This window comes from Sylvia atricapilla, chromosome 7, assembly GCF_009819655.1.
Source record: "Sylvia atricapilla isolate bSylAtr1 chromosome 7, bSylAtr1.pri, whole genome shotgun sequence".
Taxonomy (NCBI): domain Eukaryota; kingdom Metazoa; phylum Chordata; class Aves; order Passeriformes; family Sylviidae; genus Sylvia; species Sylvia atricapilla.
The window spans coordinates 27,336,354-27,362,904 of record NC_089146.1 but is presented as its reverse complement, the minus strand read 5'-3'; the positions used below and the strand labels follow the sequence as shown (position 1 = coordinate 27,362,904).

At 42.8% G+C, this 26,551-nt stretch overlaps 1 protein-coding gene across 1 annotated transcript in view; it reads right to left on the bottom strand.

Annotated features, from left to right (window-relative positions):
- Positions 1-923: 923 nt before the first annotated feature.
- Positions 924-26,551, bottom strand: part of SLC15A2 (solute carrier family 15 member 2) — a 38,335-nt gene continuing 12,707 nt past the window's right edge. The window contains exons 7-22 of the mRNA XM_066323068.1: positions 24,664-24,741; positions 22,118-22,200; positions 21,083-21,169; positions 20,677-20,766; positions 20,317-20,361; positions 18,081-18,113; positions 16,934-17,022; positions 15,138-15,219; positions 13,080-13,205; positions 12,552-12,716; positions 9,841-9,887; positions 7,587-7,697; positions 6,407-6,503; positions 3,772-3,918; positions 2,649-2,753; positions 924-1,824 (exon numbers count right to left, since the gene is read on the bottom strand). Of these exons, the coding sequence (XP_066179165.1) occupies positions 1,648-1,824; positions 2,649-2,753; positions 3,772-3,918; positions 6,407-6,503; positions 7,587-7,697; positions 9,841-9,887; positions 12,552-12,716; positions 13,080-13,205; positions 15,138-15,219; positions 16,934-17,022; positions 18,081-18,113; positions 20,317-20,361; positions 20,677-20,766; positions 21,083-21,169; positions 22,118-22,200; positions 24,664-24,741 (1,562 nt within the window). The 3' untranslated portion in view covers positions 924-1,647. The remainder of the gene's footprint in view (positions 1,825-2,648; positions 2,754-3,771; positions 3,919-6,406; positions 6,504-7,586; positions 7,698-9,840; positions 9,888-12,551; positions 12,717-13,079; positions 13,206-15,137; positions 15,220-16,933; positions 17,023-18,080; positions 18,114-20,316; positions 20,362-20,676; positions 20,767-21,082; positions 21,170-22,117; positions 22,201-24,663; positions 24,742-26,551) is intronic.

The following is a 26,551-nucleotide window of genomic DNA, read 5'->3' as shown; positions in this document are numbered from 1 at the left end:
ACCACCCTGAGTGTTCCTGCGTGCACATCTGCAGCCTCTTCTTATTTATCTGATGAGACCATGGTCCCCCTCTGGCATAACCCCAGATGCTACTTCACAGCAGGCAGGAGCTTATGCAGAACTAGTGGTGAAAGTCCATGCCCATTTAGGACAGGGAGCAGAGGGAGCAATCTTAGGCTGTGAGTTAGAAACCAAAAAGCTGTGTTTTCTTAGTGTTACTCACAAAGATACAGACACACACTTGCAGCACATCAAAGGAACTGAGGCATCAAACTAAGCGTATTTCCTAGCACTGTCCTGAACAGGAATTAAATTAAACGTGTATTTTCTGATCTCCAAGTATCAGCAACCACCTATGGCCAATGCCAAGATGGAAGAGGGAAGCATAATTTAAAATCTATTCTCTGTGAACCTGAAGATCCTGTTGACAGCTGTGCTTTAAATTAGACCATACCTGTTACAACTGTGGCCTTGAAGTGACAGAGAAAGGCAGGGTCTCTCTCAGGAGTTTTACTAGACCAGCAGTGGTTGAATTACTCCTATGCAGAACATGAAATCACAGCTTCACGCAGTTGAGGAAAATCAGACAATTATATCACAATTCCAATAAAATTGCTATATCCAAAGTTTGGTAAAACAGAAAAACAAGGAGGAAAATCTCATATGCCATGGTCTCCTCTTGTAGACTGAAAAAATGATAAAGTGCATCCTTGTAAATAACTCACTGCAGGATGCCTGGAATTTTATAGAAACTACTGCAACTTGTCTCCCAGTGGGGAATAACTGAGGCATGAGATAAGAAATCAGCCATATCCTAACTTGCAGTGACAGGTGCTGTAAAAGAAAATGCCCAATAAAGGCTTAATGTATAGGAAGATGGCAAATAACTGTCTGGAATTCTGAAATAAGAAATCATAAACCAATTCTCTAATCATATCTAATCAAAGAACACCATCAGTTCCTAAAAACTTCTAGGGGAAAAAAATGGGTATTGGAGAGGTGGTAGCATGCCTGTCTTTGTCAGCAGTGTTTTGGGAATATTTTAGCCTGCAGAATTTAATTCCCTGTTATTACTTCTGAGCCTGAAGGTGAAAATCATAAATCAGACCCATTCATAACATGCAATAATGGGATGAAATACTCATAAGGAGAGTTACATGATGAAATCCTTTGGGACTGTGTGTAACCCTTACAGTCCTTGATGATAGCATTAAAAATCCTTCTGTCACTAATATCTATTCTTCCCTAATTCCTATACTAGCTTTTCCTCTTTCTTCTCTCATAACATCTCCAGATTTTTGTGTCATATAGCAGACCTTCCATCCTTCCTCCCTGCTGCCCTAAATATATGTTTAAGGCAAAATCATAGGAAAGCATTCCATGCTTAAAAAGATGGGCAGGTTGTAAACTACACTGTAATTACTAATAAGGGCTTTTAATACCTGAGGAGCTTTCCTAGGGAGTTTTGCTCTGATTTCAGGACCCCCATTGTTTTTATAGAGGGCTATTTGGTCCCATTTATAAGGTGGCTACATTTTGAGTAATAAAGACTGCAATGCTCTAAAAAAACCCACAAACACTGTCCCCACCCTTCTTTTACCTTCTCATAACTAAGTTTAAAAACAAAAAATTCCAACCCATGATGTGTTAGAGCTTTGTTTTCTGAGTAACAAGACCAATCATGTTTCCTCTGCTTGAGGTCTCTCTCTTCTCTTCCTTTTCTTCTAGGTCCTCTGGATCCACACTGACATAGAAATATCCCATGATGGAGAAAATAATGCACACAGCAAAGAGGAGAACAGTGAACAAGACAAATTCAGCCCACTAGGAAAAAAAAAAGAACAGCAGGTCAGGAGACCCCAGACTCTCAGTCCAGAGGATATCTCTGCACTTTCAAGTGCTTTTTTAAAGAGCTGGGTGAGAATTATTTTTCAGTTTCCAAACTGGCTCACAAGATAGAAACTTTCTCATCCTGTTTTCTGGTAAATGCTTGTAACACATAATGCAGTTACAAATATGTGATACCTCTTCAAACAAAACAGTTAGATTGAGTTGATTTCATTAAATCTTTTCTAAAAAATCTGACTGGAACATATCTACCTGGGCATTTTGCCTACAAGATCCTTTCAGGAGAGGCAGATTCATTCTGGCCAGAAATAAGCCCCAATTCACACCTTCATGGCATCATCCCTTAAATTTCACAGCCTGAATTAAACTACCTCTGCACCATGACCTCCCCCTTTAGCCTGACATCTCAGGGATGCCACAGGCAGCTGGCCTGGCAGGATTCCCCAAGCAAGACCCTTGAGGAAGAGCTGAGTGCCCACTGGTCTTGTTTCTGGTGAGCAACTCAACGTGTGGCTGCCACTGAGCCCAGGTCCAGACACAGCCAGCTTGCCTAGAGCTGAGCTCCAGCAGCATTACCAGTGCAGGGCAGGTATTTGCTGCCACTGGGAGGGTCAGGGAGGGCCAGTGCTCCCCAGGGGAGCACCACTGAGGGCCCCACAGAGCAGGGGCTGGGGGACAGCTCAGAGTGGGCTGCAGGAGCCTGGGGCTGGGCAGAGATGCTGTGCACCAGGACACGGCCATCCAGAAGCACCAGAAGCCTGTTGTAAAGCATGACCTCTGTTTTAAGAGCCAAACCATACCTGTGCCATTGGTGCAGCCTCAGCAACAATGAGCACAAAGGTATTCCCCACAGCCACCGTGAGCAGCCAGCCTGCCTGCAGCACCGACTTCATGCTGGCTGGAGACTGAAAAGAGGAGAAGGGCCTGATCAGTGGGAATCATGCTGTGCCCTTCAGCCCTGCGTCACCCTCTGGAGTCCTGCCCAGTGTAGGTGTCACTGGGCTCAGCCTAGGAGGAGATGGTGGAAATTCCTCTGTGTGGAGTGGTTAATCTGTGGTTAATCTCAACAGCTGCATACAAGGAGCTTTCAAAACAGGGAGAGGAGGACACATGAAGAGGCAGGAGGTGCTGTTGTTGCAGAGCTGATTCCAGGTCATCCCCAACCTGCATCATCTGAAATGGTATGATCAGGACATCCGAGGAGCCACACAAGCCCGGCAGTCTGGTGCCATATGGCTGTACACCTTTAGAAAAGAGACTGGATCTTGATGTTAAATTTCCTGCTGAGGACAAATTTTTCACATCCCATTACGGATCATCCCACTGTATTAATTATCCTCATTAATAAACATCTGCACCTCACTCCAGGGATAAATTTGAGTAGCTTCACTAGCTGTTTGACCATGTAACGTCTCAGTCCTCTCTTCTCATCAACCTCCCCAGACAACAATCAAATCATCCCTTGCATGCTCATTACCCCTTGCTCCTTTGCTACAACCTTGCATGTTTAGACCCCTTCATTCTCTCAGTTTAAAGGAGGTGCCAAGCCCTCATACCACCCTGTAGCCCTTGAGATACCTTTCCTATATACCTGTATACTGAAAAATACATAGTACAAAATACTTCACTAGGGGAAAACCCTGATATTAAAATATTCAGGGTTTTCTCATTAACTATCCGGTTCTGTTCTGTGTTCTCAGGTTTACCAGAAAAGGATATTTCCAAGAATCACTGAGAACAGGTATTTTCAGAATATGAATTAATTTAGCTTGAGGGCACCCAGGAAGCTGTGTTACAATCCCACTTTCAGCTGAAGGATAGATAACATTGTTAGTGTCTTGTCACAGGAGGTATGACAAGTTAATGACAGATGCAGAAATAAATCTTGTCTAATTGTAAGGCCCGTATCTTTAAGTGGAGTACCTGAGAATAGGAGAAGGCCAGACCTGTAATGGAGAACATCACCTCCCCAGCAGATATCAATAAATATTGTGGTAACTGCCAGGCCATATGCACGTTGTTGGCTTTGATGTCTTCTGACTTCCACGTCTCAACAGCACCTCCAGAAATCTAGCAAAAAAATAAAGGCACAATGATTAGTTGCTGAAAGATCACGTCTTTCTAAGCCTGGACAACAGCAGCAAATTTACAAACCAACATTTTAAGCAAACGTGGAAAAATGCTCTGCCTTTGAAGCAAACTATGGCTCTCAACCCTGCCATTTCCAGGCCTGTTGGGAATAGGATGACTCCTGCTGCACAGGGCAGAGAGAGCAGGATGGAAGCATTCCAGCTCATTCAGGTACCACAAGACTTCCCTAAATTATTACAAACCAACAAGCTGTCTTGTGTAGTGGGGCTGGGAAAAACCTGTGAGGTTCCAGTGCAGGACCTGTGACCTGCCGCTGTCCCCAAAGTCAAAAAAGGATGAGAAGGTAAGTGCTCAATGCACCCATGTGGTCACTGCTCCCATTTTATCAGCACTGTACAACTTCCCTATGATATCATTGATACCCAAACAAATTAAGCTCCAGAATGCCAAGAGTAGCAAAGACTGCTCCATATTAGATCTATTCAGATAGGTATGGTGGCTGTATTCCTAATTATTTTTGTTTCTTTTCTCAGGTGTAATTAATACTGCCTGTGATGCACAGAGGCTCAGAGGCTGAGAGAGATTTGACTAGAAGCCAGGAAAGCACTAGACTGAAATGACTTCAGGCAGAAAGCCCTGTGTTAAGGAGAGTACTTGGGAAAATACAAGGGATGTTTACGATATGTTCTTAATCACCAATCATTGCCAGGGAGACAAATCAAGAGACTGTATTTCAGCAGGCTAAAAGGGGTGAGAGGAGGGCTGTGCATTGCTCTTTAGCCCATAAAGAAATGTCACAAGCACCATGCTGTAACTGCACGCTGAGGAAGGCTGGGTAGAAGGCAGCATCCCCATGATTTAAGTTTCACAGTTCAGCTACATTAGCAGACTAATATATCGTATTCTTGGTTCTTCTATATGGCACTCCTGGCAGAGGAGCAGGGCTCAGTACAAATCACTGCAATAATTAAAAGTGATCTTGGCCTCAAGCAAACTAACTCTCTACAGAAGGCAGAAACCACAGAGAGAGAGATTGAAAAACAGAGGGTGAAAAATATTAAAGTACTAGCACAAGGTTCAGAAGGGCTGAGGCACAGAGCCACCCTGAGCAGCCAGGGCTATAGCAGCGACTTATGCAGATGGGACCAGCAACTGGAATACTTGGCATAGTGACATGGGACACATCTACTCAGCTGGCCCTGTTACCAGAGGCTCTTTTCTTAGCAATTTTCTTAGTGTTATAATTTTAATGCAACTTCTCTATCTGGTTTCTCATCTGGTGAAAGAGGCTTATAGCCATGGAAGAGGGGTCTGGCAAACATCACTTCAAGTGTGTGTGTTTTATGTATATAAATCTCTGCACTCACAGATGGCAGCATCTGCTTGTTCCCTCCAGGGCTGTACATCCCACTTCAGCTACTGGAATTGGAAAAAAAAGAAATGCCAGGTGCTTTACAGCTATATTTTTCCCCCGACGTATTTGGACTCTGCAGTCATGAGCAGCTCCCATTAATTGCCCAACAGGGAGATGCTACTGCCAGGGAGTAGCTGACAACACTTTGCTCTGCTCATCACAATACAGCAGCCAAAGTCTCAGAGGGCAGCTTAGCAGTGTGTCCTGTCAGACCCAGTTTGTCTGTGTGCCTTTGTGGTGGAAAGGTTAAAATGGAAACTAAGCTGATCACGTTCATCTCCATGGCTCCAGCCAGCTGGACCAGGGTTTGAAGCAGTGTGTCTGAGAGGTTGGCAGGCAAGGAAAGGAACCCGCTCTCTCAGCAGTGCTCAGACCCCATCAGGGCTAGGCTGTTCAGAAAACCATGCCTTGACTTTACACTAGGCTCCAAATTAGCTGTACAGACAGTGAGAGGAGGAAACAGATGTACAACCTCACCAACCTCCTCTCCCAAGACTTTATCCCTCTTCCTCTTATGCATAATCTACAAAATCTTGGAAGATCAGTAAGCTAAATGTGAGGATAGAGCAGACTGTTTCTGCAGTTTTTTTGGTGTGAGGCACCATCAGGTACAGTATTTTAAAGACCACAAGCAGAGTCAGCTCTTGGCAGATGGTAATAACTCTTTGCAGTGCTCTGGGTCAATATTAACTGCTCAAGGATGGCATGAGACCAGCATAAACCACAGATCACATGATTTTATGTGGAGGATTTCTATCAAGGAGAAGATTTTACTTCTTTTTAACCCATGCAATCTGACATGATCACAGTGTAAGGTGGAACAAATACACACCCACCTTGCTCGTGCAGGTATCAAAATAGTTTACTATCCCTTTCATAATGGACTGCCTTCAGATGGCTACTGCCCAGGGATCAGAGAGTGGACAAAGCAACTCCAGCAACAAAGAGAGTCACCAACATAGGAACAAAAGCACTACCAGAGAGTAGAAAAGATGTTACCATCACAGGAATTATCACTTTCACTTACACAGGAATTATCACACCATCACTTACATTAGTTATCACAATGGTGTATGAGGCACCAAAGTCAAGCAGCCCCAGCTCCAGGGGGAACTCTCCTGTTTCAGTTATGCATTTTCCATTATTATATCTAGATAAAAGGATGAAGGACAATATTTCCCAGTTAGTTCCACAAACAAAGAACACAGAGCAGAGCTATCAAACATGCTCCTGAAATGTAGCACGGAAGATGCAAGCTGTAAAGATGCAGTAGTGTTTACATCACTGGAGTTCTTGCTATCTTGTCCTCCCAGAAGCACTTAGACACTGACTGGAATGCATCTAATGACCCAGGCCATTGCTAACATTTTTAATGGTTTCTGCTTCTTCTGAGTGCTGATGTAATTTTTTAATATTTTCCCCCTCAGGTTTATTTTCCTCCTAAATTTTGTTGCATTTCTTCAGTATATGTAGGCCAGACAAGTAATCAACAGGACTTCAGAGATGTAGACCCAGAAGCAGCTTTGTTTCCTTTCAACAGAGCAAATTAGCCTTCATATTTGTTCTTCTGATTTTGGATATGTGAGATGGCACAGAGGCTCAGCAGCATTGCCACAATGGCTGCTGCGTCCTACTAAATTGCAGCAATAAATATTTTGGATGGAGCTGAGGCAGAGAAAAGCCATGAAGCTTGTTTTGAAACATTGGAAATGCTAGAAAAACCCTACAAGAGCCAACTCCAATGCTGCCAAATCAAGGCCATATGGAGCCCCTGTCTAACAAGCCCAGCCTTCAAAGCCATGTAATGCTACTTGATGTTACCAACCCACCCACATTCTAACACTTTGTAGCATGGAATATGAACTGGCCTTTCCCTGAGAGCACCCTAAGAGCAGGTGTTTTGGCCTGGGAGAATAACAAAATAAAGCAGGCACTAAACAGCAGAGGAGACTTTACCATGTCCTACCTTACTCCACTGACAGATGCACAGGAATGGCCAGTCTCTTCCCTCCAGGCCCCCACATAATGTGAATAAAAACTTCTGCACACACACGACTAGCTTGGAGTACCTGCTCTGCCCTGAGATGGTAATCCTGTTTTTTACAAACATCCACCCCCACAACCACATGCCAAGACAATAGCAATGCAGGTTTTGCTGTTAGGCTGAGAAAAGTCTCTTTGTACCCAAGGAAATGCCTCAGCAAGGACGTTCAGCTCAGGAAGGGAGACTTACGTGTCCCTCTCCAGCAGCGAATACTCAGAAGCACTGTAGTTTTTCTGAACAGCAAGGAACTTTTTGCTATCGATGGTGAGGTTGACATCTTGGCTCAAACCATTAATGAATCTGCAAAGAAACCGTATTTCATTGACCTGGTAGACAGGGCAGAAGAAGCATAATAGCAGACACTTTAGAAGTCTGCATACTCTCAACAAAGCATTCTGTAATTCTATAAGGTTATGAGAGTCTCTTTTGCAAGTTACCAAAATATTTGTCTGATTCATTGCCTAGTTTTTCAATACAAGATTCGTTTCCCTATTGCAGAATTTTACCCTCTTACTCTCTCTTCTATGAAAAGTGACCCTCACTTTTTGTGGCCTAGAACCTCCAGGCAATCCCATCTCAGAGACCAGCTAAGATTGCAGCAAATTCTGAGGAGGCCACAAAAAGGATCAGAGGGCTGAGGCACCTCTCCTGTGAAGACAGGGTGACAGAGTTGGGGCTGTTCAGCCTGGAGAAGAGAAAGCTCCAGGGAGACCTTAGAGCACCTTCCAGCACCTGAAGGGGTCCTGCAAGAGATCTGGAGAGGGACTTCTTACAAGGGTATAGTGTGACAGGACAAGGGGGAATGGCTTTAAACTGAAAGAGGGTAGGATTAGATTATGTTAGATTTTAGGAAGAATCTCTTCATTATGAAGGTGGTGAGACACTGAACAGGTTGCCTAACAAAGTTGTGGATGCCTCATCCCTGGAAATGTTCAAGGCCAGACTGGATTGGGCTTTGAGCAATCTGGTCTAGTGGGAGTTGCCCCTGTCCATGGCAGGGGTGTTGGCACAAGGTGATCTCAAGGTCCCTTCCAACCCAGATCATTCTGTGGCACTATGGTGACTGTTCCATGACTGTGAGAGGAGACAGAATCTCAGCTTACCACAGGAAACTCCAAAGTTGTGCATCCTGATGAGCAGGTGCACCATGCTGGCAAACAGTTTCTACCAGTGACAAGGAATTTTCTAGCATAATAAGATATCTTCATCAAAACTAAAACTTATATGGGAACAGTTTGTTTGGTGTTTTTTCATAGCCAAAAAAAAAATTTCCTTTGGCAATTCAAAAATTGTTAGTAAAACCAAACGTTTTTTATTTGATCTATATTTTAAGATATTTTGGTTTTCAGTTCTTCAAATGGGGCTGAAATCCCTGGAGTTAGTCAAGTGCTTAACAGAAGTAGATCTTTAGTGAAAAAATAGTTTCTTCCTAGTGAAACTTCTTTACTAATTGCTAAAGTGAAAGTCTGGGGATTTTGTCAAAAATTTTTACAAGAAAATATAAAAAAATTCTGACTGAATCAAGTCTTCAGGATGTTTAGTCAGTAGAAACCTGCACAAGCACAGGGCTATGAAGAGATACTGCTCTCCTATTTTGCCTTTACAGGCTTTCAGATAAAGGGGTTAGACATTGTTTCCAAGGTTTGTTTTGTTTGGTTGTTTTTTTGTTTTGCTTTAGTGGTGGATTCATTTTGTTGTTTTGGGTTTTTTTTTAATTTCACCTTGCCCAAATCCTCTAGAAAGTCCAGCTGGAATCCTTTTTTGTTGGGGTTATTTGTTTGGTTTGAGGGGTTGGGGTTTTTTTATTTGTTGTGGTTTTTAATTTGGGGTTTTTTGTTGGGGTTTTTCGGGTATGGTTGTTTTGGGTTTGTTTTTTGGGAGGGTTTGTTTTTTTTTTTGGCAAATTCCCCTCTTCTGCACCTCAGCAGCCAGCACAAACCAGCACAGGAGTGTTCATGGACTAAATGGAGTAGCTCAAATTAGGATGAGTGGACTAAGCAGAGCCCAATGCCCAGCTGAATTGTTTTTGAGGATGTAAAATTGTTGCTGTATCCAATTTAGTAGACACTTGTGCATGAGTTCAGGTGAACATCATGGGTTGGCAAATTTGCCAAGGACATAGCAACAGCTCCTATCCAAATTGCTGCTTCCCTTCCATCACTAATATGAATTTGCGACTTTTCCAAGGAAGGAGTTCTTTTATGTTGCCATGTCAGCCCAGACTATCCTAGGCAGTGAGCAGCGATAGTTCTCAGCTCTGCATGGCATATGTGGGAGGTGACACTGTGTCAAACCTCCAGAGCTGACACCCAAGTCTTGCAGGAGAAGTGTGGACTAGATTCCAACCCAAGAACATCTGGGCTATATTACATACAGATGCATTAGACAAAAGCACTTTCCCTCACCCAACCACCGCCAAATCCTCAAAAAAAGCCATTCCTACCTAACAGCTGCCAAACCATTTTCTGGCTTTGCTTCCAAGTCTGTAATCTAAAGGGAGGAAGAAAAAAAAAATCAAACATATTTAATAATGCTGCCTTACAATGTGTGGCAGACAATAGTGGTGTCTGTAGAGTTACATATGTGCTGCAAAGCCTGTGGAAATCAGCTGGACTCTCACATAAGCTTTACATCAGGCCACAGTTGGGGAGCCCTGGTACAATGAAGCCAATGGCAAAATTTCGTCTCCTCTAAGGTCTTCAGATGAGATCATCCCTTTTCGCCTCATCTCTTCTGTAACAAAGGCTACTGAGTTTCAGCCAGTCACCCTTCTACTGAGGCATGTAACACCCTCCCAAAAAAGTATTTTTCTTGATCTTTAGATAGCAAGAGAGCATTATCCACATTAGCATCTTTCAGTGACTAGTTACAATTAACCTTGAGTGCCTTAGTCCTACAAAATCTGCAAATGCCTAATTTTCAAACCCTGATTCTTGTCATAGTCATAGTCATAGACTTCACAAAAGTCTAAAGCTGAGAGAAGCTGCTAGTGTACTGTACTGATCATCATGCATCACTCAAGCTCTCCCTTATCCTTGATACTCAAGGGATTAAACTGTTGTAATGTGCAGGCAGAGAGCAGGAGAAACCAAGATGCACTGAGCTTGTTTGTGCTCACAGATACGTGTGGACAGACCCCTGAAATGGCCATCTGGATGGGCACACTGCGGAGTGAGAGTCTCTCTCCTGGAGACGACAGCTAGAGCAGCAGCTAGATAGTTAATTAACATTCATTTGGAGAAACCTATTCGGTGTACAGTGCTGAAAAAACACAGTTAAGACACAGCCCTGCCCTGGAGTTGTATGTCACAAAAAATAACACAAAACAAAGTTCTTGGCTGGTAGAAATCCAGAGCTGTGCCATGTCCACTGAAGATGGCTGGACAATTTTAATTTGCACTGCCCACAGATGGAGCTCAGGCAAGCCAAAAGGGGCTTTCAGAAACTGGCTCTCTCTCAAAATTTTCTGGCCCTTTCTCCACACCTTTTTTCCTGTTGTGAAACCCTGAGTTTCTCAGACCAAGGATACAGAATTTCATTATATCTATAAAATGTCTATTGTACTTCAGAGTAATATGCTACCCACAAATAACATATGCCCTAAATAATAAATAGCCACAGTGAATAATAAATATCAGAGCAATAAATAATAAACAGCAACATTTTTTTTTTCCGTCAGAGACACATGGGGACAAATACTCTAGTTCGTTGCAGACAGACCAGTCAAATTATGACTCATTTTCACTGATGATCCCCAGAGCTCTCAAATTCATTTCCTGCCTACTCAACAGCCCACAAAGGAGAAGAAACCAATTTCAGATAGGATCCTTCCAGGAAAGCATTCCCACCTGAGTGAGTGGGCCAAACCCAGCACTGAAGGAGGTTATTCGAGGGTGAGCCCTGCAACACAGCAGTGATGCTGTCATTGCTTTCCTTGTGCTGCAATGCTGGAAAAGTATCATTTACCACGCTGTCTTCCACATCTTCCTTATCTACAGCTGTGAATGACAGGTCAATAGCATCACCCAACAGCACAGCTATTTCCCAGCACATGAGAGCCTGTCTGTGCCAGGGTGGGCATTAATTTAAGCACAGTCTAGACAGCTGGGGCAGCATAGATGTACTGGAGCTCTGAGATTGTTATGCTCCAAGCCTGTTGCAGGATTTTGATTCTTTTGATTCATACATTTTTGTATGAAAATCACTAGTATCTATTTCTTAAGGAAACAGCACACAGCTTTCAGGGTCACAAGGAAACTTAACTTTGTGTGGTACTGAGTCCCAGACTCCAAACCATAAAGTCTGATCATCAGAAAAACAATAATAATAATAATAAAACCCTTGATGCTATGACAAAATAAAATCTTCAGTTAATTTCAAAAAACAGTTATATGATTTCTACTATATAATATTGAACTCTTGCTGTGGCTACCCTGCAAGGTAGAAGACTCAAGAACTGCAAAGAGAATGGATATTTTAGCAGGAGGACAGATTCTGCTGGCATTTACACACCTGCCACAATGTGCAATAACACCATGAATTTCAAGAGAGCTTCTTCAGATACAGCTACACATAAAAGATGTCAGAATCTGCCCTACACATCCTACATGCCCCTCTCTGATTGTTGCAGAAATACATAAAAGTCCAAATACAGCCAGCTCTGCTGCAGAGCTTGAAATAAGCTTAATCATTTATTCTGTTCAGCAAAACAAATGGGCCTTCTGTGCTTTTTCACTAAACACTTGCAATAACTAATCCCAGAATCATTCCTCTGATGCTTTTATTCCACGGCCAGCCCTAGAGCCTCTTTAACATCTTTGCTTTATAGAAGTATCTTTGGGGGAAAATCTCTGGCTCTGTTTCCCCAGTTTTCTCCAGCTCTGCTGCCTAGCAGGCATGACTCTGCTCTCCCACTGCAGCATTCAGTGGATTAAAGTGTGCCCAGAAACTCTCAGATGCCACAACGCCTCTATTAATCAACCAGCAGAAATGTGTACAGATCCAGTGCCTCTAGCTAACAAGTGAGGTTTAGAGCATCTGAGAGCAATCAGACAGACATTGCAACTGAGCAAATGAATTAATGAGCCTATTACCCCATTGTAGCATCACAGATATTGAATTAATACTGTATTTACACTTCACTCCCACACTCACTAAGCGGCTTGATAGGCTTCCTTCTGCCTCAAAAAAAATTAAGCTGTATACTGATTTTTCCTTCACGGTGTAGTTAAAAGCAAGAGTCAATCCTTGATGTTGCAGTGCGAAGTGAAGGCTCTGTTGCTCTCCATTCAATATTAATTTTGAGTACTCAGCTGGGTTCTGTGGAAGAAAATAAACTTGGTTACACTTTCGTTAGATAAGAAAGGATCTGTCTTTTCCTTCCAAGAGCAACACTATCCCCTCTTTAAGGAAGACTGTAATCCTGTTATCCTTTACTCCTAATTACAGGTGACTGTTAGGTGTATCCTTTGCCAGCAAAATTTTTCTCCAAATGTTCAATTTCTGTTTCATATAACAGAGATATTATGCTTCATTTGAAAAGCTATTCCCATGCACTTCTAAGGCAATGGAGCAGAACAAGCTTTTGCATCTGTGCGCTTTATTAGAATACGCCTGAAAAAAAGCCCATCCTTTCTTCAATGACATGCAAGTCAGGCCTTTCAGTCCCAAATATATGCTTACCTGAAAAGATTCCACGGGCTGCTGAAATAGGTCCTCGTCTTGGATTGTCACTTGAACAGGGTTCTTTGCCAAATTCAGGACTCGAATTAAACTTTCTTTTGGGACAAGTCGAGGCATATCAGTTTCCTAATTAAAGTAAAAGGCTTTAAGTGCCCATCTGTATGCTTTATTAGCACTTTAATATCTCCATTTTTAGTTATAATGGTCTTCCTCTCTGTAATGACACTTTTCCATCCCTTCCTCAATTGAAGTTGCACTCAGAGAAAACTGAACATAAATCTATTTTTAGGGAGGTTTCCTCATAGTAGCTCAATGGCCAACTCATCATTCCTCCCAAAAATTGTTCTTCACTAAGTGTACAGACTACACACCTACTGAGGAGGTAGAACAATGCCACAGCTTTCACTATACAGCTCCCTTGTGCCTGGATTTAACCAACTGCCACATCAGCATGGAAAAATTTGTGCTTAGCTTTCAAAAGCAGGGAGCAGAATAATTTATTTATTATTTCCCACTACAGTCAGTGACTGGGAAAAGAATCAGACCACAAGTTAAGTAGTTTTGAAAATCCCAGTCCAGCTTAGTGTCTGTGATCAATGCTTTTGCATTACTGGACACCTTGTTATCTATACAGCCGACTATAGATTTTATTCCTTGTTTTCTGAGAGAGGTAAGCTGATGCCTCCAGCACTGAGGTATCTCCTTCTGTCAGGAATCATTTCCTAGAAAGAGTACATCAATCAGTGTCAGCCTTGTACTACCTGCAGAGCTAATTTTTTTTAACTTCTCTTTTTTATCTCATTTTATTTTCAAGTAGCTGCCAGCTATACTGCAGAGCTATTTATTTTTCTTCTATCTTATCTGATAATTTGGGTATTGCTAGCAGGGCATTTTGAACCTAACTTGGTGGGGAAGCACACTGCCACAGAAGACAGAACCAGCTGATTTCCCTGTATCCATATGCTGCTCTGGACTATCATTACAATATTATCCAGCAAATTCCATTACTGTAGCTTTTCTCTTCTGCTACTCACAGTCAAGTGAAGGTGGACCTCCTCTTTGCTACATCTTAAAATGGTGTTTAGGATAAAATTTTCATGCACAGGCACGGAGGGGACCTCTAACTCACCTTGCCTCTATCCAGAGGAGCCACCCACAGCCAGAGCAAACTTTGGTGCTTGGCCAGAGATTCTGGTGGTGGCAATGAGAGCATTTCTTTGCTCACATAAAGAGATCAGAAAAAAGACCTGAACCCACACAGTCTCATTTCAGTGGGAGGCCTGTTAGGGGATTCACCTGAGAAACCAACAGATGTTAATCCAGGGCTGTGAGCCAGCCACTCTAACAGAATGTTTTAAGTATACATAGAAGCTTTAAAAATTAATCCTATAGTAACTTTTGTGAGACAAAGGTCAGCCAAAGTCTACACAATGCTGGTCATGTGCCAGAAACAAACACTACAAATCTGCAGGAGCTAATGTGGAATTTATAAGAGATGTGCTGCCATCCTTTCTGGGGATGCCTGGCAGTCCCTGATGCCTGTGACAGCATTCACCTGCCTCCCCAGAGAAACAATTTGGCTTGCAAAAAAAGCCAGCCCCACCCTAAAGCAGGAAAGTAATTAAATAAAAAATATTTAAAACAACTGAATAAAAAACCAAAACCACCACACACACACACAAAAGACCCCAAAGAGAAAAGTATAGGCAAGCTACAGCAAGAAATAGGAGAGAGAACAGACTACCTTTTGGAAATTAATCACTAGCATTAACTAGATGTCTGTCAAGCACTTTGACGATGGAAATCTAGAATATAGACCAATACAGATGACCAGCACAGCAAAACTGCAAAGACTAGAAAGAAAGACATAGAGACAAAGAGAGGGAAAAGTAGACAAGGTAAGAATTATCATTAGCAACTGGATCAGTATGCTCAGTTGTAAAGAAAACATTAAAAATTTTGATCAAGGAGCAAAATGGCTTAAAGGATTATCTACCAGACATCAATAAAAACACCCCACAGAAAGAATTTCTGAGGAATGCCTTGTGCTTTACTTACATTTATTTTGACTTCTATAACAGCTGCAAGTCCAAACGCCAGCCCTGCAAGGATCATACCTGTTGCCATTTTCCTAATAGGTCTATGGAGCAAATGAAAGAGGTGCCATTAAGGAAGAAAAAGTACTTTAAACTATAGAATACCATTCCTCAGAGCCAAAGATGTGCCAAAACCATGTAATAAACTGTCCAACAGGTGGCACTCAGGATGACAGGCTGTTTAAATTGCTGATCTCTTAACTTAAAACTGTTTTATTATTCTGTATGAGGCCAGCACTGAGGCCAATTAAAACTGATACACTGTGAAAAGAAGTTCCTTCCTTGCAAGTTTCATATTATCTTTTTCCCAGCTCTTCTAGAGGGAATAGCTCATGACATTATGTTAATCCGTGATGTTGGAAGGAGCACCAGAAATTATGTATCTTCAAATCCCTTTTGGGAAAGGCAAAAGAAAAGTAACATTCTATTTAGCAATGGGAATGAGGAGCAGAAAAAAGTGTAGTTTGTGTCATCAATGTTTCTGACCATCTGGGGAATCATTCTGGGTTATTTCTCATGCCAATACATTTACATTTCTAGAAAATAAAGAGCTTGCTTCTAAACTCAAGGCAAAGCTAGTGCAACTTTACCAGAGTTAAATAAGAAAATCTGATATAAATCAGAATAATACATGTCCAGAACAGCAGATTCAAACTGAGTATTGAGTTGTTGAGGTTTGAGACAAATCTGGTTCTAGATTCAGTGATCTCCACTCTTTGTAAACGGCCTTTAGTCCTGGCATTCAGTCCTGGTTGGTGCTTGAGTTTGTGCTGCTGGATGAACTACTCTGTGAGTTGATCATCAGGCAGGAAGTTTTCTGCCAAGTCAACGCACAGTCCAGGCCATGGACTCACAATGGTATCAGGGAGAAGAACAGCCTCTGACGTGTATCCTCCAAAAGGGGCACCATTGCAGGGCTGGACAACAGTTTTGATATGTCTTCAGGCACAAGTGATTCAGCACGGTGGGAAATGACCATCAGGATGAAGGGGAAGGCTTCTTAGGCACCTGCCAACCCCATTTTATGTGGTTTTGTCTGTCCAGCATTTTAGTTGGGATTAGAAACATGCTTTTTATGCCAATCACCCCGTTCATTACCCTTTCCCATGCTATGGTTCACACCACAGAAGTGGTGCTGGAGCAGAGAAACTTGGCTCTTTTCAGTTGAAATTACACTGACAAAGGCACTCCAAGAGTGCACATAATGTACTTCCACTGCTACAGGGCATCAGTCCACAGAGGCAGAATACAGACACTCTGAAGTTAATTCACACAAAATGCATAAAATGGGTCTCATAAACAATCTGAGTTCTGCTCCTATTATACTGCACTTCTTGCTAACATAGACTAAAGATAAAATGCTTGGCTCGTATGGAAATCCCCTTTTGCACTCACTAGTTCAGATCCTAGCCAGCATGGGACCATGAATTTGGTCCAACAAGGACTTTCCAGGGAGAGAATTATTTACATGTGACAGGAGAAACAAGGTGGAGAACATGTTGATCAAATTCAAAGTGAGACTATTCGTATCTGCTTCTGGAAAAATCTGTACAGAGTAGAATCCAACATCACTGAGTTTTACCCTCTGGTATTTCCATGGTTTGTGGAAGAGGGTGATGCTGTCTCTTTGGACTGAAGTATACTCAAGTATTGGGAAAGGTGAATGGAAATTTGTGTTTCTCTTCTTTAAAAGGTATTCTGCACACTCACAGCAAAAGAAAAAGCACAGATGCATCTGCATTGTCCCCAAGTACTTACGTGAAATTCAATTTGCACATGTTTATCAGGGGGTAGAGCCCAAGGTCAAAAATTGGGATGAAGACAAGAATAAGAAGTGGATTTAAGAACTGCAATACAAAAGAATGGGAGTTCAGTGGCTAGAAAGCAACTTTCAGTAATTAAACCCATAAAGCACTGTCCTCCAGAAATAATTCCATTACAGAAGGGACATGGATAAACACTTAAAATCTCCTTTTAAAATATAATCATAGTTCGCACTTAACAGTTTCTGCTATTTAGTTTTCACAGGCATGAATACATTTTGTTCGTATCCTCCCCTCCAAGAGTCAAGCAAGCATCACTGGCCCAGTTTCCCTGGAGAGAGAAGTGAAACATGATGTTTTTAAAGAGTACGAATCCCCCTGACAATAGAGACAGCTGACCTTCGGTGCTGTGGTGGGACATCACAACAAATCAGCAACAATGGAAACATCTTGAGACTCCAGCAAAATCCCAGAGGAACAGGCACTATTCTGTGAGATTGGCAATTTCTTGCACTTCAACACAACTGAGCATTTCCCCAGAAACAAAATTTCTCTTGGGAGGGGCACAGCTTGTCTGCCAGCCAGCAGTGGCAGCGCAAGGAAATAGAGAGTGGTGAAGAACAAGCAGAGAGAAGTGTTGTTTCAGTTCCAAAGGAAGATTTTGGGGAACAGAATAGCTTTGAATTTGTCCAGAGCTGTTCACCATAAGAATTGTAATCAACTGTGACAACACAGCACCATCTAGGAGCTTTCATGTTTCCATCTACCCTGCAGAAAAGGGAGGAACCAAACATATTTCAAGAACAATGTCCATCCCAGGACTGTTAAAGGAGGTACAGATTGTATTCTCCACATGCCAGCACTAGTTCAAGAACTATTATGGTGGTGTGTTACCCCACACCTCTGCACTGTTCCATAAGAGTCAACATCTGCATTAGGACATCCTCAGGGTCTTCTGAACCCCAAGCTTGCAAAACAGCCTGTGAACAATAAGGCAGAGGCCACACCACAGCAACCAGCAGGAGCACTGCTATTACCTTGAAAAGGAGCAGAGAATGGCCACTGGTCCCATGAGAAAAATATAAATGAGAGAAAAGAAGATATGTTCTAAGGGTTATTTCCTACCCTGTAATATCTTTTACCTGCATTTGGTCAGGCTGAAGGACATATATTCCCTGAAACAAAAAGATATTTCAAGTGATTCATAAACACTATAACATATCAGTGCATATGGCAAATAAGTGATCGGTCCCAGAGAGGTCTTTGCAGCCAAGGTGATTTCCTCAAATGCTTTATGTTGGCTTTAGCAACTGATATTGTGCTCTTGACACTTGTTGTCTAAGGACACAGTGTTTAATAAGATCATTTTGCAGAAGGAAGCTGCACTCAGTCCTTGATATTTGGCAGCTGTGACACAGCTCATGACAGGTACTGAGGCCCATCTTTCAGGCTGGCTGAGCCATGAACTAAGTGAGTGGAGAAGAATGGGGATGTTAGTGTCCAAGCTGGGAGGCAGGCTTAGAGCTTCTTCCCTCCCTGCTTCTACAATGTGAAAAGACCCAATCCTATGAGTGAGCGTTCCCAAGCTTCAGGACCCTGTGAGCTCTGTTGGCATTTCTCTCCCAAGTTCCCAAAAGGATAATAGAAGACCATCCTGGAGCCAATGGGCTGCACAAACACCTCTTTCATCCCTTCATCTGCATCTAATAGGCTTTGGACAACTGCAGGTTCTTGGTTTGACCCAAGAGTCCTCAAGGCTCTAAGAGGTGCCTCACACTTGCATCACTATCCCAGCCCCCAGAAAGGGCAAGGCCAACAGGAATGGATGGAGGAATTCCAGACTCCAAATGGAACCATGGACAGGTCTCCAGGAAGGGACTGGTGGTTTTTTTGAACTCCATAAAATGCTTTTCATTTGAAATTAAGATGAAGGGGAAGGGAGGGGAGGAGGGGTGCAGGAGGGAATAAATTAGGAAGGAAATAAGGTATTTCCAAGAAATTTCTGTGGGGCTTGTCTCCTGTCTGCCAGTCCTGTCCTGAGCTAAGTCTAAACTGGCTGCCTATCTCTGCCCACAGCTGCCTTCTGGGAGAGTGGAAAAATACCAGGCAAATACCCCCTTCTTGCTACTCTGCACACACTATAGAAATGTGCCATTAGGAAATGAGTCTGCAAATATTTCATCTGACACTAAATCATTCCCTGTTTGACTCCAGACTTCCTAGCTGAGCCCTTGTCTGATGAACCAAAAGTCACAGAGTATTACAAACATGAACTCCAACAAGCCTAACGGTGGGATGGACTCTGATATTGCAGGTAATTTTCACCTTCTTGAGGTGGGGCAGCTCATGAGGGGACAGCAGAGGAGCCTGAAACAAAAGCCAAGGAGCTATCCAAGTTGGTGTGACAAAAAAAAAGCCTTGAATCTATCTTTCCTCACCTGGGAGAGTCCAGTAGTGACACTTGGTGATACTTAGCTCCCCTGCTAATGGATCACTAAGTGCATGTGAGCGAAACACCAGAAAACAAATGGCTTAAATATACATCACATAGACTGCATGGACTTTGTTCTGTCTTTCTGAGGTGGATAAATATTACCCAAGGTGTAGTCTTTTTCATGCCTCATTTGAACTAATTAAGCCTAATGAGTATCACATATTGAGAGCCCAATTTTTAACAGGAGTGACATAGAAGGTCTCAAATTTGTGGCTTTAAGTAATTTTTGAACTGGAAAATGGACACTTACAATCCCAGATTTTGATGTGAGCATCTGCAGGCAAGATCTAGATGGTATGTTAAAACATATATGTCTGCAAAACAGCCCTGTGTGGGGACATCTTTGGGCAGATAGCTGATCTACATTTATCTGCTATGCAGCCTGCTCCATTTGCCATTCACACCTTTGAAGAACTTTATGGAAACCAGCTAATTAATCCCTATCGTATCTTTATTCTATACACAAGATTCCTGCTGGTTTTAAGAGGCTGATTAATGTATCACCAAGTGATCCAGTGAAGAAATGTGTAACTACAACAGCTCTTGTCATGCCTTAAAAGAGCTGAGTGGCCTGTTTGCCTTCCATGGGGGCAGCAGACTGAAAATCCTACCTGCTCTAGGTCACAGGGCCACTGGCTGCCAGTAGGTCAGCATCCCTGACCTTGCAGGCTGCTGATGGCTCCCCAGCCCTCACTTCCAGCTGAGATGAGCAGTGATGAACTCAACATGGCTGCATGATAGAGCCTCTGGCTTCTAATCACCAAAAGTGAAACTCACCCAGATTCACCAAGCAGACGCTCTTAGTACTGCAAGGCTCCGGTTAATAAGCAAGAGCAGGGATGTTACTACTAGTCTTACCAGCCCTGGTGACATTTAGTACTTACAAAATCAGCATTCATTTTTGTGGCTTGCAAAGTCCACCTGGATCCCTAAGGAGAAAACAGACAGCTGTGAAGCCTTCAAGATGTTCTATGGGGACAGAGAAGATGACAGTAATGGAGGTCTTATTTCCCACCCCTTATTTCCCTTCCTTCTTTGTAACACCTGTCATTAGGCAGGGCACATTCTCCCCTCTCATTCTCCTGTGCCAGGCACCTGGCAGGACTCTGAAGGGCTGACCAGCAGTGATGGTGGAAGGCCTGGGACACTTGGTAGGAGTGTGGCCCAGTGTGTCCCCAGGATGCTTTGGCATGACCCCAAAAGGACAGAGGTGGCCCACAGAACTGTACAACACTGTACCGTACCTGCTGATCAAACAGGGCCCAGAACATTGGCAGTGGTATGAAGAGAAAGAGAACACGAGTCACCATTTTAACCTCCCCAATCAGCTGTTTCTAAAAGAGAACAGGCAAAAAGGTAAGGTAGGGGTGTAAAGCCAAAGGTAATTCAAGCCACAAAGTGTAACTTCTATTTATTTCTTCTTGACAGTTCTTTATTGCACTTACTTGTGATATTGAATATGTTTGCATTTCTACATTTCAGTGCAGCACCTAAACTGTCCATTAAGGGTCAGGAGAGTACAGATGTGGGAAGGGACAGGAAAATGCATGCAAGGAATGGTGTGGCCAAGCCAGTCTTACTGTCTCTCCTGTCTGTCTGTCCATCTCCCCCTTCCCACTCCAGACCTACCAGGTAGAGCATCACACATACCGAGTATTTTTCTGATGCCCAGTCCAGCCAGTGATCTCTCTTTGGAATCTCACGGGAGCGGTTTTTCAGCCGGTTTTTAATAGCAAACTATGGAAAAAACAGGTGAGTAACTCACTCATGCCATACCTGCCCTTGTCACATTCCCAACTCAAGGCTACCTTCCCCATCTCCAAATGTAAGTAGTGTCAGAACACTGGATTGGATGCTTTATGATGGACTGGCTGCAGGGAATTTTCTATTACACCAGTTGATTACAGGTATGATGGGGGAATGAATCATAGAATCATTGGATCTTAGAATATCCTGAGTTGGAAGGGATCCACAAGGGGCACTGAAGTCCAGCTCCTGGCGTGTTTATGCTGTGTGCTCCAGTCACTGAACACACCGAGCCACACTGGCAAAAAATGTGGGAGACCTCACTTAGAAATCCTGTCTTTAAGATCCTGCCTGTTTCCCCAAGGTAAATTTGGCACTAGGATTGACCTAGATAAAAAGAAAACATCTGCTGTTAGCAACAGCTTCCTGAAATAGAAACATCATTATCCACCTAATAATAAGAGAGTATTTTTTCACATACTGTATTCAGCGCACACACCATGAAAAACAATTTATAGGCTTTAATGCAACTTCAGCAAGTGTCTCTTGCATTTACATGAACATGCTGAATGTCCATAATATGAATGTGTGCTATTACTGTCTGCTGAACTGATAAAGTTCAGAAAAATTATTCAACTGAAAAAAAAAGTCATATATCTGAAACTCTCTGAATTTCTGAATTTTCCTTTCAGTTCAGTTCAGTTTCCACCAGCATCTGCCACTCGTGGTTCTACTGACATCAACTGAACAGTTCATGGAGCTAAGGGAAAACAACTGAAATGCTGAAAGAATAAACTAGGATATAAATGTGTTTCTTATTCCTCACAGCTCATCGAAGCAGCATAGATAGAACTCCAAAAGTCACCTCCCCTTTCCTTTGCACCTTTTTGTCCTGCAACCTCAGAGTCATGCGTGAAAAAGAAACTGATACACACTTACACCGATGCATTTGCACACTTCCAGCAAGACGTTTCCTTGTGGTGGTGTTTTTCTGTACAGTCCACTTCCAGCAATGAACACAACTGAAAAAATATTATAATCCAAATGGGGATTCACATGGCTGAACCTCAATCCTGCACTGGCTTCTGGGAAGGATCCCCCATCCCTGTATTCAACAGAAATGCTCTGCCCTCGGGGCACACAGGATTGTACTTCTGACTAAATAAATATACAGGAGTCCTTTAATTCCTACAAATGGAAGAAAATGCAACATCCTACAAGAGGCAGTATGATTCCTAGAAAGTCATCATTGTCTTAATATCTGTTCTGGCACAACAGGCACCTCCACATCTGATTCATGCTGGGAACCAAAACTTTGAAAAATCACTTTTTCTACTCTTTTTGTAAACTAAACTTAAAGTACAAGCCACATTGAATTGCTGCACCTATACAATTTAAGATATTGTTTTATCTTGGTTTTCTCCCTCAAAGCACAAAGAATATCAGAATGAGACTTCAAAGTCCTGTCAGAGATGGAGTTATCTGATTGCGTATCACTTATCCTGCTCTATGAGAATCTTTGAGCACATCAGAATTCCAAATAAATTAGTAGGGACAAGCACCTTAAAACTGAGCATGAAAACTACATAATAAACTAACTGGAACTTTTAAAAGTAACCCAATTGTCTGGGTCAGTCCACAGGCAGTGAAGAATACCTCTGTCCTAACACAGGAGGCCTGAGACACTGCAGGGAACTCACCTTTCTTCTTATCTGACTGTGAAGACCTTTAGCATCCAGGTTCTTCTTGCAGAACTTGAGAGACCTCTGAAGTCAGTTTAGGTGAGTAGCACTTGGCATTTGTGCAAAGTCACCCAGAGTGGGTAGCTGCACTACCTAATTTTTAGCATCTCCCTGTGAAGATGTTTTTGCTTTTAAAAACATGATCCATTAAGTTTGCTGAAATACCTTCTGGCAATGCCATTGACTCCTTTGGGAGCTGATGTTCCTGCATTAGGTTTAGCATTTGGAATTAAATGGTGTCGATCTACCCCATCCTTCAGGAACCATAGCAGCCCAGAAAATCTCACTCTGAATGTGCCTCTAAACCTATCCTAGCCTTCCATCAACACAGGGAGAGGGCCAGTCAGGGCTGAGAGGGTATTTTCTCCAGTCCTGCATGCTGCTCACATAGTCAAATATATCACTTGCCAGAGCATTTTACCATGTTACAAAAGAACAGAGAGCTGCTTTGCCAGGCAGGACGTGGAATCTGGCAACAGGACACTAGCTAAAAAAAACATTTCCACCGATGCCCTCAGTGAAACTGCAATATTTACACATTCATTCTCCCTTGGGCAACTACTGCTCTGCTAGAAACATTCATCACAGCATGGTGCACAGAGGAGTGAGTCTGTGTGGCCCTAAACTGATAGGAACAGGCCACAGGGGAAAATAGAACCTTCTCAGGCCTGTGACCAAGCACTTTTTTGAAAATAATTGCTGCAATGTTCGCTGTGGCCTGATGACATTTCTTCAGTTTCCTGATTCTTCTCCCTGATGGAAATTTGAGTGGAGACAGGAACATTCACATTCTCTGGGGGACAAACTTTTCAAATCCCAGATGCTGCAGTGAAATCACACAACTGCTTGGTCTCTCAGTGAAGATAACAAGCTGAATGAGAAGTCGACCCATGCTGTGTCAAAAGCTCACACATCCAGGGTAACAAGGAAACTGCTCTTCTCAGCAGTTTGCAGCTGTGAAATGAAAGCTAGTGGGGTGTCCTCTGTACTGGCTACCAAGGAAGTAACATGCCATGGAGTAAAAATGGGGAGATTGCTGAATGCTTTATAAAAGTTGGAGAAGAAATCTTTACAAGTACATTAATGGGGCTAAGATGCAATCATTAAGAAGCATTGGGATTGTGGCTGTCTCCTGACACTTGGATAATAAGGATTTTTTTATTGCAACATAATAATAAGTTGTCACTGTATTTGTGAGAATTATTTCAGTCAAGCAAAGTAAGACAGCTCAGAACAAACTAACATATTATTTAGCTCCTTCTGCAGCACACAGATTCAGCAGCAGAAGTCTGAGCCATTAAAGATGGCCCTGAGCTGCAAGAAGCCTGTGGAAAGGTTAGAAGTGGCATGTTAAGCTTCTCTTCTAGAAGTTGGGGGTCTCTGGGGACTGCTCAGATAGCAGTTCAAAGGCCATACCTACTCATAGGCAAAGCTGCAAGCCAGGAGAATCATTTTGGTGCCACCCTTTGCATTAGAGCAAAGCAATTATACTGTGAAACATCCATCAGGTCACCCCCTTAACAATATCGTGGTAAAAGACTGCAGTAAAACCATGGTCTGCCCACCATCAATGAACTACTGATATTTATTGCTGTTCTGAACTAGGGAACTGTAAGGTGATCTTGAACCCTTTCATCTCCCACTACAGTATCCATCCAGAATCAGTGAATTTGTGCATTTTCTCATCTATCCATGGACTCAAAAATGGTAACTCCTATTACAGGCATCACAGTCTCTACTCACCAAGTGCCAACACCATCAGTGCTGCTGGGACGCCAAAAGCTAGTGCATAACAATCCTCTCCAAAACATTTCACATCCCCTGAAAAAGAAGTCAGAAATAAAAGCAGCTCATTACATCTAGACATATGTTACTGGGGCTCTTGATTTGATTCCCTAAATCAGTCACTTCCCCTGGTTTTAAATCTTCACTGGTGCTTGACACTGTGAATTGAATCTCCTTGAAACAGTTGTCCTCCCCTGATGAACACAATTTGGAAGCAGGGTAGTGTCTGCCAGCAAAAGCAGCTGATAATGGGATATTGATGCAAATAGTAGAAGAGAGGGTGCAGACAAATAGGTATAAAGAATACTAGGGACTGTAATTGGGAAAAAGGGTACAACATTTAAAATAACCTGAAACCATTCTGTATTTGACTAGATCTAAATAACCAATACTGTGTTGTATCAGTCTTGAGTGAAAAACTTGAATCTGATTTCATAGCGACCTACAGTGGACAAAGTGGAAGCCAATGCCTGCACTGTGTATAAGTGGGAGCCCAGGATAAGCCTTAGAACTCCAGTTCCTTCTCTCACCACCACAAATCGCACTAGGGGCAGTCTGCTCCAAATGTCAGGTCTTGCATTAGGAATCCAGGTGTGTTACATCATTGGTTGCATGAATCTGAGCTGTGGATCACTGAAACCCTGTGCCTCTTGGACCAGGCCAGTTCTTGCACCGTGCTCCAGCTGTGAACAGCAAGCCAGCAGTGGGCTCTGTGTTTGAATGCCAGGGGCTAGACATTACTGCACTGACAAAATGGCTAAAGTAAGCCAACAGAGTTAACAGGAGACCAATCCATGAAGCCCTCAGCTGTTCCTGCTTGTTGTAACTGGAAAGCCATAACTGCACAGCTGTGCACATGCATAGCATTATTTACTTATTTTCATCGAATTAGCTAAAATGTAACAAAGCTGAGATCATGGGGTTGCTGGGCATGCTGAACTTTTAACATGCTAAATGAGTTGGACTCATCTACGTAAAAGAGGTGCTCATATTTGTACCAAATGTCTATAAACTGCATTTCCCACTCTTCCAAGAAAATATTTCACACTTAGCAAAAATATTACTCTTTCCCCATCCTCTCCACTTCTGTTCAATGTTGCAACTAGTTTATACTAGCATGTTTTGATGCTTCAAGGGACTGGATTTTCATCTGCCCACTGGCTGCTTTAAGCAAAAGCCCTTCCCAACTGAATGCTGACCCAGAGACACCAGAGAATGAACAAGTAAGAGATACAGCATTTGTCTTTGTCCCTGTGCCTGGCATAAACATGAGACAAGAGCCTGTTAAAATAACACTCCAAACAAACAGAGCTTTCTGGAAGCCATGGAATGGAATGAAAAAAATGGCAGCTAAATGTGAAGACTACCTTGTCCCTGTCCCCATCACCTATGGCCTGGTGCTCTGCCTCTGTGCCTGTATTTAATGTGTGCCAATCCCTTTGGCTTCGAAGGGGTGCGATACAATGAAGTAAGTGCAGCAAGGCTCAGGGACTAAAAAGGGTTTTGCAAGCAGGCTGGAATATAAAGTAGGTCTTAAATGGGGCATAGGCCTGTGCTTTGTCTTCAAGGCTAGTTGCTCAGGGCAGCAATCTTGCAAGCAGACCCACACAGACAAGCTTGAGTGCCAGGACAGAGCCCTCCAGAAGTCAAGCAGCACCCCGTGGGAGGGAGAAGGTGGGACTTTAAAACCAGCCCCACGTTTTTTAGCCCTGATACTGCACAGGACAGCAGAACTTGTTTCCCATCCATAGTTTACCCGAAGGCAAGTCCTTCACTGGGAGTGAGGATTACATGACTGTATAGGTCCTTCCACCTTTCATGTTTTAATTCCACAGTTCAGGCTGGG